The sequence below is a fragment of the Motacilla alba genome, chromosome 1A (assembly GCF_015832195.1).
Source record: "Motacilla alba alba isolate MOTALB_02 chromosome 1A, Motacilla_alba_V1.0_pri, whole genome shotgun sequence".
Classification (NCBI taxonomy): Eukaryota; Metazoa; Chordata; class Aves; order Passeriformes; family Motacillidae; genus Motacilla; species Motacilla alba.
The window spans coordinates 38,767,390-38,786,426 of record NC_052031.1 but is presented as its reverse complement, the minus strand read 5'-3'; the positions used below and the strand labels follow the sequence as shown (position 1 = coordinate 38,786,426).

At 35.0% G+C, this 19,037-nt stretch overlaps 1 protein-coding gene across 6 annotated transcripts in view; it reads right to left on the bottom strand.

Annotated features, from left to right (window-relative positions):
* PTPRQ (protein tyrosine phosphatase receptor type Q) overlaps nucleotides 1-19,037 on the bottom strand; it is a 128,440-nt gene that overhangs the window by 70,390 nt on the left and 39,013 nt on the right. For all 6 annotated transcript variants that reach the window (XM_038154564.1, XM_038154558.1, XM_038154561.1 and 3 more), the window contains 9 exons: nucleotides 17,308-17,460; nucleotides 17,016-17,195; nucleotides 16,101-16,208; nucleotides 13,385-13,666; nucleotides 12,469-12,651; nucleotides 11,693-11,794; nucleotides 9,320-9,440; nucleotides 5,483-5,643; nucleotides 3,749-3,894 (listed from right to left, as the gene is read on the bottom strand). In XM_038154564.1, the coding sequence (XP_038010492.1) occupies nucleotides 3,749-3,894; nucleotides 5,483-5,643; nucleotides 9,320-9,440; nucleotides 11,693-11,794; nucleotides 12,469-12,651; nucleotides 13,385-13,666; nucleotides 16,101-16,208; nucleotides 17,016-17,195; nucleotides 17,308-17,460 (1,436 nt within the window). The remainder of the gene's footprint in view (nucleotides 1-3,748; nucleotides 3,895-5,482; nucleotides 5,644-9,319; nucleotides 9,441-11,692; nucleotides 11,795-12,468; nucleotides 12,652-13,384; nucleotides 13,667-16,100; nucleotides 16,209-17,015; nucleotides 17,196-17,307; nucleotides 17,461-19,037) is intronic.

Genomic DNA, 19,037 nt, shown 5'->3' with positions numbered 1-19,037 from the left:
AATTTGCAGTGTATTGTAGAGAAGTTCCCCTTTTAATCCCTACTTTGGTCATACCAGTGAAAGAAAATGTTTGACTTTTAAGTACTTCAGTACATTGTTTGCATCCCTTGTCTGGATCCCAAGGGTAGACCAAGTCGAATTTCACTCTGAACTGTATCCAGTCATATTCATTTAGCTTGGCTTGAGGTAGAGGTTGGATGATTTGGGGTCAGCTTGGGTCAGTTGCTAGAAGGATCATGGGCTTTTTTTCAGTCCTTGCCCCTGGTTCCCCTTTCTGGTTTGTCAGAGCAGGACAGCTTTCCTCTGTACTGAAATTCCTACACTGGGGAAATTTATTGAAGCATATATTTATGTTTGTAATTAGCAATTGTAGCACCTTTCCACTTTCTTGCTAATCAAAACAGAAGTATATAGAGATTGAATAACAGAGTTCATTCAAGCCAATTATATATTTCATAGATTCATATTTAACCATGAGAAAGTTACTTCCATTGAGTCTTTCATTTATTTCCCGGATAGGACTGAGAATATGGGCACTGTGATTGCTTCAAGCACCAGGCAAGGGATCATGGAGCAAAACCTGCAAAGCTATTTCACTATTGCAAACAGTGAAATCTTGAAGTGTAGGAGACCAGCAGTGTCACAGAGAAGTGAGGTGAAGAGGTACAGTGTCATGTCATCTGTGAAGGAAGTACTTTTTGTCAGCATACGTGTCATATCTTTACTGCACTGGGACAGGGTATATACACCAAGAAGTAGCATTTTCCCTAGACCTATGACAGCAGAAGATGAAAGATAAAGCTGAACTGAAACCTAGCCTCATGCAGATGATGGTTTATTCTAGCTGGCTACCGGCCATTCCTCCCTCTCTGACACATTTTCTTTTACAACTGTCAGCATCCCCATAGAAACAGCCCACTCATCTACCAAAATCCTTAAATCTAATCTCCATCACTAAATATTTCCTTCTGCTATGCTGGTCTTGAACCTTGGGTCTGAGCATCCCAGGGCTTCTGACTGGACAGCTGCAGTGTTATTTTTCATGTAGACCAGTAAAGCAAAGAAACTATACTTTATTTTTCTGACTGATGAGGGTACATAAATTTTCCCTTTTTGACAGAAAACTCAAATTTCTGCAACATGTCAAGGAGTAAACTGTATCTTTTATCTCGGATCTTTTTTATGTATTTGGGCATTTTTTCCCTAAACAAAATGCTTCACTCTGCAACCACTAACTTCCTAGTTTTAACATATTAATAGTCAGTGGTTTATATTGATTAGGTTTTAATATGACTGAGCATTTTGAGAATGTGTGAGAAGTGATAAATTGAGACAACAGAATAGCACAGACAGTGATAAATTGAGGCAACAGAATAGTTTAGTATGACTTCTGTATCCAGTTCAGATTATGAGAGCATTGGGAGATATTAATTAGCTTGATATTCCTCAGCAAGGGTGTTTATTCAGGCATCTAGAAGTTATGCTTTAAGACTTGGACTTCTGACATTATGTCCTGACAAAGAAGCAGAGGAAAGACTGGTAGAGAATGGCTGCCCACAAAGGGAAAATGAGAAAAGTGAAAAGATCACCCACTTTTTCAATTCTCCTGTATAATTTCTCAAACTGAAAATACAGTTTGACTAAACATAAGCAGAATGGTGACCTTGACACAGAGTATTTCAACCAAGGATTCCAAATATGTGCAATACAAAACTTAGCAACAGACCCTGCAATTACATGCTTCTACTTCTAAATTACAGAAAGCTGTAAGCTATATGTATGCATACTCATGCAGCTTACAACTGTCTGTATGTATCTCATATATATACATATATATATAGACACATATCAGGCTGACTTTCACACATGCATTTCTCTGTTGTAAAAGGAGTAACATAAAATATCTGACAGAAATGAGTTGGCTTTTTTTCACCTGCTTGAAATCTGTCTCTCATCCACAGGAATGCCAAGGTACAGATTAGGACTGCAGTGTAGATATGGTAGCTGCAACTCTAAACAGAGAGCAGACAGGATGTGAAGGGCAGAAGGAGTTAAAGGGAGTAGACAGATTAAGATTTGATCATGATTTGAGAGATTAATGTTCATATCCCATGAGCAGTAAGAGACAGATGCAACAGCAGCTGAAACCTATCTTCTGAGGCAGAGGGATGGGATAAAAATCAAAGTCAAAAGGATGAAAATAGTAGGTTCCACTCACAGAGGTAGAACCACAGTCAGCACTTTTCTCCTGACAACGCATAATATGCCACAGCAGCATTAACTTCCACTTGTGCCACCATCATTTCCTGGCCTAACTACATCACATGATCATAAAACTGGACCCTCACCTTGCTGGGCCAATGCTACTGTGCTTCATCTTCCCTATCTTTTTCCTTTATTTCCAGAATCCTGGGCACATCCTGGGGGTTTTTTGCTCTCTCTCTTAGTGTGTCAGCTTCACCTTACTCATTCATCTCAGAGTTACACCTTCCTAAAGGCAGGAATAGTCCAAGTCTGTAGTCTTCCTCTAAAATTGCTTGAAATGTCCTTCATAGGGCTGGTTCAGGTGATGCACTGATGAAAAGGTTTGTCCAGAGATTTAAGAAAAAAGCTGTTGCTATAGCAATGTGTGCAAACAGAGTCTAGATCTGAACTGAAGCCCTGATTTTAATCTCATCAGAATGTGAATTCATGGCACAGTCCTGTTTGGACCTGAAACTATGCAGAGCCCAGGAACTACATACCTGCACAAGAGTCAGAGAAGTGTATACACTGAAGTATGTCAGCAATTATTCACTCACAGCTATTTCTAACATTTGTGAATATTTTTTCTAGTTATCCTCAAAAACATGCATACCTCACCCCAAACATATCTTGGTCATAAATTTACGCAGTCAAAGTTATTTTCCATACATAATTTTAGAAATTAATTTGTATTTCTTTATTTTCTTCCATGTGTGTAAAACTTGTGACCAAAAAACTGTAAAGGAAGCTTATTTCTCTTATTATATTTCTGTACCATAAGATATTCACAGAAAGTAGAATAGAAAGACTATATACAATTAATAAGTGTAGTGCATAATTAAGGATGAAAGCAGCAAGAGCAAGGAAAAAAAAAAAGAAAATACATCACCAAAATATTATTTATAGGATTTTGTCTTTTCAGCTTTTACTTCAGAATACCAATATCTTTGCTTCAAGATACTAAAGAGTAATGTCCTTTTGAGAGTAAGAAAAATATGGAAAAAAAAATGCATTCCCTACCTTCACATTGCCATCATATTTTCAATACTATACAAATATGTATTAAAAAGTAAAACCAGAACCAGAAATTTGCTGACATTGATAGATTGGACTAAAAGAAACATTCTTGAGTGCATGCCATACATGTAGCAGGTCTTGAGTCTATCCACTACATATGTAAAGTGTGTAGATATATATTAGATTAGGTGTATGTGCGCACATATATATATATATATATATATATATATATATATATATAAAAACTTTGCATAATGGAATGTTACACAAAACCTATTGGCATTAATGCTTATATGATATGAATGCTCAGTGAGATGTAATATATATGATTACAAGATGTGCTTCTGTCTTTGTAAGTTTAAAAACTACAACACGATGAAGGAAATATGAAAAACCCATTGTTGATAACTATAAAACTTATTTAATCTTTTAGTAATTATTAGAACATTTCATTGACTTCTACAAAGGAATATAAAAATAAGCTTACCTGTATGAATATTCCTGAATTGTTTTTGAAATAAACTGAGTAGTACAGTATATTTCCATTAGGCTTTTGAGGAGGAGACCAGAAAAGCATTATTGATGTGGAAGTAAGGTTTCTGTATGTAACATCCTTTGGTGGATCACTTGGTGCTGGAAAAATGTTAAGTTTTAGTATACGTAAAGCTCTTATGTCTCAACTTTAGTACCTGAGGATCACCCACTACAGTAGATTTTACAACATCTTATGGCAAATTAAATGTATTTCTGATTATGGTGTAGAAACTGCTTCATAAAATAATGAAATAAAACTGTATATGTAAAATGAATTTTTGAAACACTTTTTCAACCATTTTTGTATTTAGCTGCATTTGTAAACAGATAAGATTTTTCTTATAGAATTTGTCCTGTGCTTACTGCTTTGTGCACATAGAAAATCTAATTTGCAGACATGGACGTTGGCTGAGTTATGTGTCTATACTACAAATACAGTTAGTAGGAGGAAAAAAAGTACTTTTTTCACAAAATCTAAATTTAAAGCCTTTTTCTCTCTGATTATAAACAGAATTTAGGCTCCCAATTTCTGTAGGTAAACCAGATACTTAAGCTTGGACAATATGATAACTGATTTTTTTTCCCCTCTTTTCTCATCCTATTAAATCAGCAGCAAGACCTCTGCAAGCCTTCTTCCATTAGTCCCTCCTTCTATTTATAAAGAATAGCAGCATATGGTTTTTCTCAGTAACACTCTCCTACAGTGATGTAGGAGAGTTAAATTGAATTCCTTAAGTCACCTTAGGAAAATTTAAATCCATATTTCTCACCATCCAAGAAAGTGCTCTACAGAACCTGCAGCAGAGTACTGAACACTATGAGTTTTGTATCTCTCTTGCTTTGTGCTGCTCTAGTTTGTGTAAAATATTAAAATATTAATTGGAGGGAGAACCCCAGGACCAGTTCCTTAAAGCCTGTCCCTATAAAGTCAGTTCATATTTCCATACCAGCTTCAACAGCAACTGTGAATATATTAACCTGATGATGTGGAAAGATTTTTGGAAGGATGGCTCAGATAGATGCTAATCCTGCAAGTGGTTGTGCATTGGGGAATTGTTGATATTAATGCAGAGTGATTTTGAAATATGCCTGCATACTATCTATTTTGGAACAGATTATAGCAATATGATTAATGGAAAACCAGAAAAAAAATTAAACTGAATGACTTTCAAAGCACAGTATATCATACAATAATATAAATGTCACTTTCCACGTTGGAAGTATAAAATAATTAAAATGGAATAAACAAATCAATGTACACTTACAGTGTTCATTTTCAAATTAAAAATATTTCAGACTTGAGAGGGATACTCTAAGAAGTAGAGTATTTTCCTACCAGAAGTTGTGTCAAGCTGCTTAAAGTAAGGGTCTATTAAAACATATTACAAAAAAATTATGATTTATTTAAAAGCTTAGAATGACATTATTTGGATCTTATCTGTCCTGAAGATAATTTTTTTTCTCAGTAAATTAATAAAAATACTTATCATAATTTTATAGAGCCATAGATACATGTATACACAAAGATAGAGCCACACAGGTGGAATAGAGCCACAAAGATAGGTGGAATGTCTCTCCTTTACAAGTCAAATGTCTCTTCTACTTCAGTGGCTTTATTAACTTAAATAAAGCTGAAAGAATTTTAAGGCTGAATGAAGACAAAGGTTCATACTGTATATAAGCTTACCTCCTTCAGAAGTTCTGAATGTTATAGTATCACTTTTTATGTTGCCATCTCCAAATCTTGTACTTGCTGTTAGGTAAGCACTATACTCATAGTTATATTCTAGGTCTGTGAATTCCAGTGATGTTTCTGTTACATTTATACACCTCTTCGACATTTTATTCCTAAAGAAAAAGAATTTTATTGATTATATATACACACCATTTCTCTCTATATATATACAATTATGCCATTTGTTGCAAAAATGAAAAATGCAAAATTGTGTTAAATACAAGTAGTTTAGGTTTTTAAAAGAGGCTAGGATAAATTTTTTGTCTTTTATGGTGAAAAGCTCATTTTTGTATCATGGCATCACTGTAGGGGGTCTTCATTTTGCTTCCTAAAAAAATAACACCCCAAAACCTCACAGAAATGTTTGCTAATTACATCAACAATGGTTATATGAAATATTAAGGAGGAGTATTTCTATCTATTAACTGCTTTCAAATGGTTATGTGGTACCCTTGGGAAGGACACAGTAGGGCATAACTAAACTGTCTCCCTGGACAGGAATAGCGAAATATAAAAAGATTATAGCAGGGAGCATGCCCTACTGTGACTCTGTGAAATTGGTCAGAAGGCTGAAGTTATAAATGGAATAATAGAAGATGATATGGAACAGGAATTAGCTGGTGCTGAGTTAATTCTGGTGGAATGTAACAGAGGATCAGAATGGAACTCCAGTCAGGTCAAAACCCGCCTAGAAAGACTGTAAGATGTAACATTAATAAAACACTGGTATTAGCATAGGTATGAAATGATTATCAGAAAGTAAAATAAGGTACAGAAATAACTAACTTAAACTCAAAAAGTCTTATATTCCTCCTAAAGTTAACGTAATCATTTAAGAAAAAAAATAGGAGGAAAATAAAAACCTAACATCCCATCCCTTCAAAGATTTATGTATGAGTAGATGTCCTGTGTCTCTAACAGGATTTTGTATAGAGATGATAATTTGATAATTAAAACCATATATCTTGCTCCAGAAATCACCATGAAACTCTTCACAAATGACAATGTGTTCTAATAATAAAAAAAGAAAAAAGTGATTCAAAATTACTAGACTTTCATCCTTTGGTAACTAAATGACTAAATTAGCAAAGATCATCGTCTAATACATCTGAAATAAGGTTACATTAAAAAACAACTGGAATGAGAAAATGTATGAGAATGGAAAAAAAAAGAATCCCTTCTAACCCTCAGATTTTGAGTGGAATGTCACTTGCCATGGGAAACACTCTTGGTAACAGAGAAAGTTAACATTTACATTTTTCCCAAACTTCTGACATTTTTAATAGTCAGTAAAATTTACAAGAGATTGCAGCTGCAGTTATCAAACTCTATACAAAGAAAGACATTTTTTCCTGGATCTTTGCCCAATGTATTCTTAGTATGGAAATCCGTATCTGGTTATAATTTAAGTAAGAAGAAAATCCACAGCTTAGTGTTGTGAACATTTCTACTCTGAGTAACTGCATTCTTACATCTGAGTTGCCAAGAAACATTTCCACAACCAGGCACAGAAAGAAGAACCAAAACTTGAGGTATTTCAAGGAAAATTAATTTTCTGTTTAGAAACAACTGAGATTGCAATAAAAATAAGAAAACACTGAACAAAGTGAGTGCAGCCTTCACAGACAGTGAGAAAGTACCTAGCAGAATAAGTTACGCCAAGAAATTTTACTGAAGAAAAATAATATAAGGTTTTAAATCACATTTTTTCAAAAATGCAGACAACACAGATTCCAAGAAATGGCATCATTCCACTTGACAAAGACAGCTACCATATTTTCTTAAAAATCTCTACCTCAAAATAGACCTAGGCAGTAAGTATCTCACAAAAATTTGCAGAAAAGGATAATGCCAAAAAACAATAGCTACATACAAGTTCAGCAATTTTGTTAATTGCACCTTTAATGCTCTAAAATTACATTTAAGGAGTATGAGGTTTTGGGCTCAAGGAAAAAAAAATTACTACCTCCTAGCACCCAAAACCACCTTGTTCTCTGACAAATTCTGTGAAATATCACTGAAAACATTGCACATATCACCCTTTCTATTCTATTGATTGTGGATCCTTGTTCCGAATCATCTAAAGAAAGTGTACCAAATTCTTTATAACTTGCAAAATATTTAAGTGAAGTGAAGGAACATTTATTTAGTAAGTGAAGTAACCACCTTCTTTCTGCTTAATTGAGAAGCACTGGGATTAAGAGTCTCCTGCAAAATATACTGAATACCTCCCAAGAGCAGCAACTACATGGCACGACAACTTGCCTTGTCAAATCTCCCCCAGCAATGCATTTGATGAAACTGTATAGACAACTCTTTTAAATACTTAAAATTACTCTCCTTCCTCCATACCCCTCAGTCTCTGCCAAGGAAGGAGTGAAGTTATGACCCCTTTGAAGGCAAAGGGAGTTTTTCTCCAATGTCCTTGCCTTAACATGATACCTAAAGCCTCTCTATATTTAGGTATGGCACAGTAAGGATAGACAAGACAGAGCAAAAAGAATATGGGCAAGGCTTACCACAAGAAGTTGTGAGGTTGTTTAATTGCAATATTTAGAAAAATTGATCATTTAAGAGTTGGGGTTATTTTTAAACAATTCCGTCTAAATCTTTTCCCATAGTAACAAAAGCAGCAAGTTTTAAGGGAACATAAGGATGAAAAATTGCATAACTTCAAGTCTTTGAACAGAGCGTGCATCAAAACCATAGCCCTTATCATAAAGTAACTTTTCCCAAGCTTGAGGACAGTCATTATTTTAAAGAGCAACAGACATTCCCAGTAGAGTAGAACAAGAGAAGACAAATTCAACTTTTCTGGAAAGAAGAGCCTTCCCCTCTTCACTTTATCATCATCTTAACTAGAAGTTGTAATTAAAAAAAAAAAAAAATACAGTAGCAAATGAGGCCAAATCCCACCCCAAAACTGTCAAACAACAACAAAATAATGGAAACTCAAGAGTAGTATGCTCATAACAGCTGAGGATTTGCATTTCTGGTTCGCATCTTATGCACTTTAGTATTTAGTATACCTGCACCTTAGCAATTGCAATAAAATGGTAAATAAATTCAATATATTAAAAGTGATCAACAAAAAACATTTTCACTTGCAGTAGAAGTTATAGATCTTTGAAGAAATGACAAATCGCTAGACCAAACTATGTTTTGCAAGGAATAGGACAGAAGCTGCAAGTTTTAAAGTGACAAAACTCCTTTGTGAAGGTGAAAAAATATGACAGGAGGAAAAAATAATAATAAAAAAGGTTAGATAGAAAAAACTATAACATAATACATGAAAAGTATTTGTTAAAAATACGTGTTTGCCATGAATGTAATAAATACAAAATATAACAGTAGAGATAATTGATAGCACATAAGAAGACCCTGAACCTGGCTCTTACACACTGTCTATAAAAGGAGGCAATATTTCTCTATTTTAAGCCTATTTCAAATCTCCTTGACAATTCAGCATGGGTTTGCGCCCTTGCCTTGCAGCAGGCCTAATCAGAGTATAATGGAAATAGGCACCATGCTCTAGTTTAAATCTGAATTCACTTACTATAGCATAACCTTTGGAAAAAAATGTTGCAAATGCTTACAAAATGCTGAAATTGTTCCCCCAGTTTTTTGTTAGTCTGAATTTGCATATAAAAAAGTCCAGTATTTTAAATGCTGGATGAATATTTGTTCTCCCAAAACATGTATTCAACGTATTGTGTAACAAAAACCTAACATTCCTGATAGGTTACAGATTAACATTTATCCTCAGAAGTACTTCCAGAAAAATCTTACCAGACACAAACTGTGTAATAGAGGATAATTCCATTTGGCTCCAGTGGAGGTTTCCATGACAACTTCACAGTGACACCCAACAACTGTTTTACAGAGAGGGCTTGTGGAGGAGAACTTGGAGCTATAAAATGAGAGAATAGGACACAACATCTTGTTAAACAGCTAAGATCGGTGGGATACACAGCATCCTTATATAGGCTTTAAATTATTTGTGATAGAAAGTCAACCTTGTACCACACTGGTACAGTATCATCAGCTAATGTTAAGGCACAGCTTCTTTTCCTTTTTCTGACAGATGATTAAAGAAGATTTTGCATGGTGTTGTTAGAACATCTGTTTCTGTGATTCAATGGAAAAAGTACTTCATGAGAAAACAGAGCAATGGCCAGGTCACAGTGATTCACCTACTGCCCAAGCACATTGCTGTAATTTTTTTTCCCTTCTAATAAAAGCAAGAGCTTTATAGATATGAACACATGTAAAATACAGCATAATAGTTCCCCTGAGGACAAAAAAGGTGCTGTAAAGAATTATACAAAGTGCCAAAAAGTGGAAAAGTGGATAAGCATGGCATTGAGAGATGATAAAATTATGAGGTAGTAGACAGCGGTAAAATCTATTCCCTCCATCAAATAAGGACCACATTCATAGATTTAACATGTCACAAGGGCGAACAAAAATATAGGCATTCATTGAGATCCTTAAAATTAATTTTAAGATGATCCCTAGATGACACCATACCCTGCCTCTGCAGGGAAACATTGTAAATAAATGAAAATGTTAGATCACATTTGACTTTGTTTTAAGGTTCTTATTAATTTTACTGAGGACAAATAAGTAATGTATGCATAAATTATACTGATTTATTATCAGCATGTTATTGAGAAATGAATCTTTATCTGCATCTCGATTCATGGACCTATGTATCACTATGAAGTAATACTAGAATTACATTTGTTTTTCTCAAATTAAACCAAAGAGCATCATGCACTAAAAATTCAGGTCATAGCTGTAGTCATGCATGAAAATTGAAAATATGAGCATAACTATTAGCAAATCTATGAAACATTTGGTCTGAACCTTGGAACACTGTGTTCCTGTGAATACAGAACATGCGGTCTATTATAAATATTGTTGTTTTTCACTTCTTGTTCCTTTCACTATCTTGAAAGTTGGCATAAAAGTTTTATAACTTCTTATATTATAGAAATAACTATTTTATATTTTTCATGAACAAAGGTTCACTGCATTCAGTGAGTGTATTTACTGGTGAAAAATGTTAACAGCTGTATTTTGTGTTTTACTTGTTATATTATCCTCAGTGGCTATTCAATAAAAGACCTGTCATATGCTGAATGTCGTCTTTTTTACATGTCTAGTTAATTCTACAATTCTTATGATGGAATTTTAAAATTATCTCTGCTAAAAAAATATTATTTATCCAATTTAACTCTTTTCAGTTTGCTCCAGCAAAATAACTCTTAAGCAAAGGTTTTTTTACTGTTTTTTTACTTATGGTGTGGCTGTTGAGTTGCTTGTGTCAATGCCGCTTTAGATAGGTTCCAGAGATTTCCTCCTGAAGCAAAGGAGAGGAACAGACACAGCCTTTTCCAAAATGTGACTCACAGCACCTAAGTTAAGATTTTTGCTACTAATTTTCTTTCAGGATTCCCCTGCAGAAACTAGAGAGGGGACCAATGATAACTTCACACTACAACATTGTGTACTGAAAGTACAACTATAATTTTAAGGTTCCTCTTCTGGTTTATGACTTACTGTAAAAATTAGCAGGGGGTTGCAACAACAGTGCTCCACCCTCAGCCTGCACACCCCAGCTCAATTTGGAAGTCCAGTGCTACAGATGATGAGCTTTGGCCATTTTTATAATATTAATAATTTCATATCTATCTATGTGTACCTGTACATGCATCTGTTTGGAATAATACAAAAATGTCCCCCCAAGAAACCCCACAGAAATGTCCCTGGACCATCCAAACTGCCTTTTTGTTGTTTTCCCTTTCCCCAGCTGTCACATGACTGAAAAACCAAATACAATAATTCTACCATGTAATGTATTACATTAAAATAATATGAGTAAATTAAGATACTTCAGATTCATAAGACATTGATAAGATCAAAATTTCGTGCACAGTAATTGCAACCTTTCATCCAGCTTGTACTGATAAATATATCGGTAGATAGATGGATAGATAGATAAATATGTTTGTGTGTAGATACATAGGTACGGAAGAAATGGAGAGATATAACTGCCAACATAAGTGCATAAAAGTTAAAAACATCTGACATGAAGTTTAAGAGTAAATTAAGAATGCAGGTAGAAAATGATGCACTGAAACTTCTGTTCTGACTTACCATCTTCATCAGTTAGTATATGCAGAGGTGAACTACGAACACCCTCCCCCATTGCGGTACTGGCAGACACTTCTGCAGTATATTCTGTATATTTACTTAAATCTAAACAAAAAAAAAAAGAATAATTCAATAAAGCAACCATTTAATGGAACAAATTAGTTTTTTAATGGACTGCAAGTCCACCACATTTTTGAAGTGGTGAATAAGCCTATCACACTGATCTGTGTAATTATAGACTGAAAAAAGCATTGGGAAAGCTTGGAACATGAAATATTTTGCAAAAGAAGAGGCAAAGCCCTAATTACCAGTTTATACTTCACATTCCTAGAATGCTTTGCAGTTTGTCCTGGGCTGTAGTCTGAAAATGTAGCAGTGAGGGTACTGAGCTCCTAGCATCAATTGCTGTGCCATGCCTCAGCAATAATGACAGAACTTAGGAAAAGATTCAAAGGTGAGTGGAAAAAGAATTTTTTTTAAGCAGAATAAGATCAGAAAGATATGCAGATGACTTGAGGGTTTCCTTTGTTACAATGATATTGAAGTTCCTTGTACTTTAAACATCTAAAATACAGTGAGATATATGTTAGGTTCTACCATTCAATGCCCATTTCACCACACCATGACAAGAAACAAGTTATTTCTCAGGACAGGGAGCAAAAAATTTTCTGTAAGGGCAAGAAGGATCAGGTCCAACCAATGAACTAATATATCTGTCTGTTGCACGCTTCCCAGAAAGATTCACAGTTGCCCTACATTCCAGATCATTATATACTGGCCTGTAATACGTAGTGTCAGAAGGGTAGTGTTTATAATTCTTTCCTCAGTCCCGTTAGTCCTCATGAGATATATTGTGTAGGTCTGTATGATTCCATTGGGAATGGATGGTGGAAAAAATGATAATTCAATTTCCATGGATGAGATGTTCCTATAGGTTATGTTTTCTGGTGCAGAAGCAGGAACTAGAAGAAAAAAATTATAGAAGATTTCCATCAGTTTCATTGACTTGGAAAGAATTCTTATAAACCAGTTTCAATGAAACACGTAAATATTTGAATTTATATCCTATTTTTTTATGAAATACGTTTTAAAAGAGGCTGAATTTGAAGATTAAAAACACTTAGACACACACAGTACCAACAATGTCATTAAAAATTATAGAAATAATTTTAATTCAGCTTCATCGCTGTCATGGCTGTGCTTGGCCACGGTCCCACTGATCCAGTCCCTGCCTGACATGGCAGCCCAGCCTCAGCTTGGCTCTCCCACTGCAAGCCTGCCCCACTGGGCTCTGTCTGGCTTGGTTACTGTCACTGAACCTGTGAACTTTCTTTCCTGGCTTGACCTCAAACCTGCTGCATCAGCAGGAGGCGCTTGGCTCTCCAGACTGGCCCTGGCTGCCACGCCTTGTCTGCTTCATGCGCTTTGCAGCAGGGTGGTGAGACAAGTCCTGGATAGCAAGGCCTCTGCTCAGCTGGCCCAGGAACCCCTGGGCTCTTGGCTCCCCATCCCTTACCAAGTACCTGGCCTTGCTCTTTTGCTTTGTATATAAAAGACAAAAATGGGATTCAAACTCACTGCCTGGCAAAATAAGCAAATACTTTTAAAATTATTGAAACTTATCTCCTTGCCATCAAAGGTTATCATAAAGCAACTTCTTGTCAAAAATTTTCTTTAAAAAAAAAAAATACTCACCAGTTTCAGAGGTTCTGACCAGAAGCGGAAAAGATGACTGATTCCCATGGCCAAGTCTGGTGAATGCCCTTACTGAGATGTTGTAGTGAGTATATGGCTTCATTTCACTTAGTGATATACTTGGAGATGAGGCATTTTTAATTAAAAAATCATTGGAATCACTGTACAGAACTTCGTAGTGAGTTATGAGACCATTAGGCTGCTGAGGTGGTAACCATCTCAGATTTATTTCTGTTGCAGTTACATTTATTAATTCTACGTTTTGTGGTGGGGAATCTGGTTCTGCAACACAGAAATCAGAAAAAAAAAACAAACAACTTTTCTAATAATTGAATACAGAGCTGAGATCATAAACCTATTGGATCCTAACTGTACCAAAAGAGCTACACTAATTTTCTTAATCTCAAAGCCTTACCATTTTTTACCTTAGTTAATTTTGATATGTCTCTTTTCTACTCATAAAACTAGGCATCTTTTTGCATTATGACAATTTAGCTTTTCTGGAATTTCTTTTGTCATCCACTTCTAAATCTATCTGAAACTGCACTTACTAGGAAAAAAATTTCTTCTTTCTATCAGTCTCATGCAGACTGATCCTTCAAATCCTCTCACTGTCTTCCTCATATTCAATTCTCTAAACTTGGATTAATGTTCTCTTACTACTTTCTTTGTACACAACCACCCTTAGTACTTCACTCAATCTACTATTGAACCAAGGAAGGGACTGCATGCACAGTTACTAAATTCCATTTAGTGAACTCCGTGTAAATCTTGCACACTCTGGTGTGAAGGTCAAGCACAAAGCAAGTCCAGCTCCAGGGTGGTGTGTAGCTAAATCTATTGGCAATGTATGAGCTCATGTGACTCCAGTGAGCTAATAAGGCATGGAAGTGCTGAAGAAGTGAGTGGGCTGCACTTATGAATAAAATCTGCTCTGAATGTCAAAGTTAATTCCTCTGAAGGCTTCACTACTTCACTCCTGAAATAATCTGTAAAATCAAGATAAAAACATAGTACCTACACAGGATCATAGAATTCAGTTTGTGTACAAATACCCATTTGCAGATATTTCAGAATTCATAATAGGGTTTTTTTTGTTTGTTTGTTTGTTTTGGTTTTTTTTTTTTTTTTTTTTTGCGTAAAAGATCCCACAAATCACTTTCATTCCTGATTTCTGAGCACATGAAAGTGTTAACTGTAACAGATCACCACTCTCTGGATGACAAGACTACCCACATGAATATTTCCCATGTGAAGAAGCTTAATTTTTAATTTAAGTGTATTTTGCCATTTATCTAGCATGGTAAAATATTTAAATGAAACAGCCTAGTTTCTTCCATCCTAATGCAAGTTATCTAAGACAGTTGTAGTGAATCTTTTATTTGGAGGCATCTCTCCTTTCAAGAGTCAAACAAATTTCTGTTCCTGGATTGCCTGAAATTAGGCCACATGAATCTCAGCCTGAATTACTTCAGGAAAGCTAAACAACAAGGAGAAGATAAACAATTATAGATAGCCTTATAAAAAGGCAAGAATTCTTGATGGGTTTCTCACTAGTTTCCTCAAGCCTTGCACGGCTCTTTTATGAACAGTTGGCTGTTGGCTCTGAACAGAGAAACTCTACAATGAAAAATTTCTTTAACACTCACAGGCAAAGGATTGTAAGCTTTCAGAGAGAAAAATACTTATGTAAGTAATTTTCTTCTTGTGATATGCCTTTCCTCTGTAAAAATTCTAAAAGCATAGGAGAACGTAATTTTTAAAAAGATTTGCAACTATTTTAAATTTCACCATTTAATCTGATATTTTGTGTGGTTATTTAAATCACCCAAGCTTCATAAATACCCATAATTTTTAATCCTGTAGTCCTTTTCTCTCCTTTATTGATACTCAATTATTTTTTTGTATTGTAGTACATTTGAAAATTAGAGAGATAAATGACAATTGAACAATCACTCTCTGCATTACTTCAGCAAAATGGGAAATAATGGCTGAAACCAGTAAAAATACAAACTTGATGCAAACAAGAAAAGACTAATATTCATGCCTCTGCTCCTCAAATCAAATTCCCATGTTTTCTTTGCAGAAGCCAATGACAACCCCAGCTCTTGCCTGAATGCCTTCATGGGTTGAAACTGCCTTGCAAATAAGAAAGGAAGATTCAAAAATCTTTGTAATGTATTATTATACCTGACATTAAAATTATTGACCGGTCTTAAAATTAATAAAACATATACAAAAACAAACTGTTTATTATATTCAGCATTAAAAAATCTTAACTTTATCAGCATCTTGCCTACAAATAGAAATATGGCCTCTGAATTGTTGAAATGCTCAGATGCTTCAAAACCAACCTAATTTACACATTGTAAAAAGAAAAAGAAGATAAAATGGAATCACAAAGATTATGATTTAGACAGCTGCTAGGGACATATTGTTTTGAGAGAGGGAGCCTCAGCTCTGCAGCTTTCCTTCCATTTGGCTATCACATTTGAAATTAGTTGATTGCAGGTCATGCTGTAGCTTTCATTATCATTTTTTAGCACTTACCTAAAAATAGTCTGAATGAAGTCACTGACTGATAGAAGACTAAAAATTTCAACATTGGTTTTATCTATACACTCTGTTCCCCCTTTTTTGTATGTGCTAGTCTTCTTTTTGAACAAACACAAACTTCAGAACAGAAAATAAATCATCATTGCAAACAGCATATTACCGTCCTCAGGGGTTCGCACCAACACCTCATTCTCCTCAGACAAAGCACTTTCTCCAACTGCGGTAGAGGCTGTGACTCTCATTTTGTAATTTGTGTACTTTTTTAAACCTGAAAAGAGTAATTTACGAAGTTACGACTCAACTTCGTAAACAAGACTGTTGACTTCTTTTGTCATAGCTACTTATAAAATTATAGTACTAGATACTGTTCTGAGAGTTTTTTATACACCCTGAAAGAATATGTATAATACCATTTATTTGGTGACAGTCAAACAAGCATGCAGTTAAATCAGCAGATTTTGAAGTAAGTCAACTAGCTTCAACTCTGTAAAGAGCTTAAAGAATTTGTCAAGGATGTCAAAGGATGCATATATGAACATCCAAATATGGGGGTTTTATCTGTATGCATTATTCTGATTAGCATCAATGGTTAAATGAAACTGCATTAGGAATATGTTTGCTTCAATTACTATAAAAATTTCCACCTTAAAATAAGAAAATTTTTATTAATGTCAGAAAAATACTGAGAAAAAATTCAAATCTGAAAAAGACTTGACAATTTAGGAATATTTTCCTATTGGAAAAAATGAGATTGAGGCAAATATTCTGAGGAGAAATCCATTTCACAGATTACTGCTTGTACCATTTCAAAAATTGCTGTTTATCTTAACCAGCCCTCTTCTCCCATTTCACATACCCTACATATTCCTCCACAGTAGACAAGTCTGAGTAGTGTCCCAACCTTGTTTTTGCATGCAGTTTTGTTGCGTGTGTGGACACGTGTTAGTGGGACGTCTCATTGATCAAATCAATGAGATTTGATTCACATATATTATATAACATTAGAAAAAATAAGTTAGTAAAATGTACTTGCAAGTTTAAATCTTTTATATTTTTAAATTAAATGACACTGTACCTGTCATAAGTAAGCTGTTGTTTGAAGTTGTTTCATTAAATGTTCTTTTTGTATCCAGTTCCATCGCATAAACAGTATAATGAATGATTTTCCCATTAGGATTTGGTGGAGGATCCCAATACAGCAAGATAGAGGAGGAGCTAATATTCTTGTAAAATATATTTTGTACTGAGCTTGGGACTTAAACAAAAACACAAAACCATACAATAAGTAAAGAAATTAGTAAAAAAATTCAAACATTCAATGAAATGAGTCATGTATGTAAACTTTGGTAATACCAGTTGCAATTTACCTTGTTCACTTGTCCTGACTGTAAGAATTAATGGTGGTCCTTCTCCAACAGCAGTGAAAGCAGACACACTAATTGTATAATCTGTGAAAGGTGTGAGGCCCTTTATAACGTATGACAGCTCTTCAGACAAAATGTCGATGTTATATTGATTATCTATGAGTAAATAGAGAGAAATAGCTGCTTACTCATAAAGTCATTTTATTTTTTATGCATTCTAAGCTCACTTTGGCATGGCAACCTGGAACTATTTTATTCTCAAAGAATTAATTTGCATGTCAATTATAAAAATAAAAAGAAAGTCTTCATTCAACCTCTTAACTCCCTAAAGAAGAGTCCCTTTTCATGCGTACAATAGATAGATTGGCCTAGGTGAAAGAATGAAGGAGCCACGAGTAGAATTGTAAGGTTTTGTGAGTACTTCTGTATAAGGTCTAGTCTCTCCAGTGATTTCAGAACAATGGCTCCTCGACTGATGGAGTTTTTGAGGGATTTTAAATATTTTTTAATCAAGAAAAACAAATTCCATCTTCCTTGCCCTCCCAATGGTGCTAGAACAACAATACTTGGAAAGGCTGCCTTTACAGATCTCTTCACGCTGGTATTTTTACCAGAAGAATTGTGGTCAGTAGAATGATGAAGCCATGTATGCCTGCAAAGAGAGTTTGGGGCACTTAAAATAAAGTTCAGAGTCAGCCACAATCCAATTGTGTTAGCCAAACCACCTGCTATAAAACAGTCACTATGCCAGTGCAACATGAAAAGGTGTGGGCATTTCACATACCTGAATATCAGGCTCAGAATTCAGTGAGAAGGGCATTGAAATGAAGGCATTGAAAAATCATCAGGCCCTGTTGAAAATTTGGCTATCAACAGCTTTAACTACTATAATAACTCCTACAAAACAATACTTGGATGGTAGATCACAACAGACACTGGCTGAAATAAATTTTCAGCAGCACAGACATCTTTTAGCAACTCAATACCTCGAACTGAAGGAGGCCATAAAAAGAAGATTTACATTTAAAATGCTGTACATTTCCTCTGTATGACAAAGAAGATTCTTCAGGATTAACATAGCACAGAAAATATCCACTGTCGTTTAAAATAAAGGATTAAATTCTGGTTTTAGATACTGGTGCATATAGATGAATTCAGTGACTTAATTAAATCATTTTTTAAAAAACAAAACCTATATTTTCTCCCCACTTTTCAAAACAATGTAAAAATTTCGAGTGATATTTGAAATCCCTGTCTGTCAGCTGAGGGCTGCTTAATGATTTGTAAATATCCATACTTGGTAAAGAAACAGTGGTCCATTGATAATACAGAACAAGTGTACTCACTAATGACATCACCATGTCATGGGGTCATCTCCACCTGTTTGTAACCCATACAGCAAAGTTGTAACTTTTTGACCTATTTACCTTCACTGACATTTGAAAACCTATTAGTCAAAAGGCTTAGAAAAATCAAGGTCTCTGAAGGGCTTGGAGATATGTTAATCCCTGACAATCACACCTGCTTTGGCAACTGTAATAACTGATTGTCTATGCAGCTTGGCTGATGGCTTTCGGGTGCTCCTTTCACTAGGAAGAAGGTCAGCTGGGTGACAAGGAGCTAGTTCCTGCCTGTGTGGCATTCCCATTTGCTTCAGAAGGTTATTTGGTAGTAAAAAAATTTGACTCCAGCAAATGACCCATTTATAATTTGCTTGAACCATGTGCTAAAGA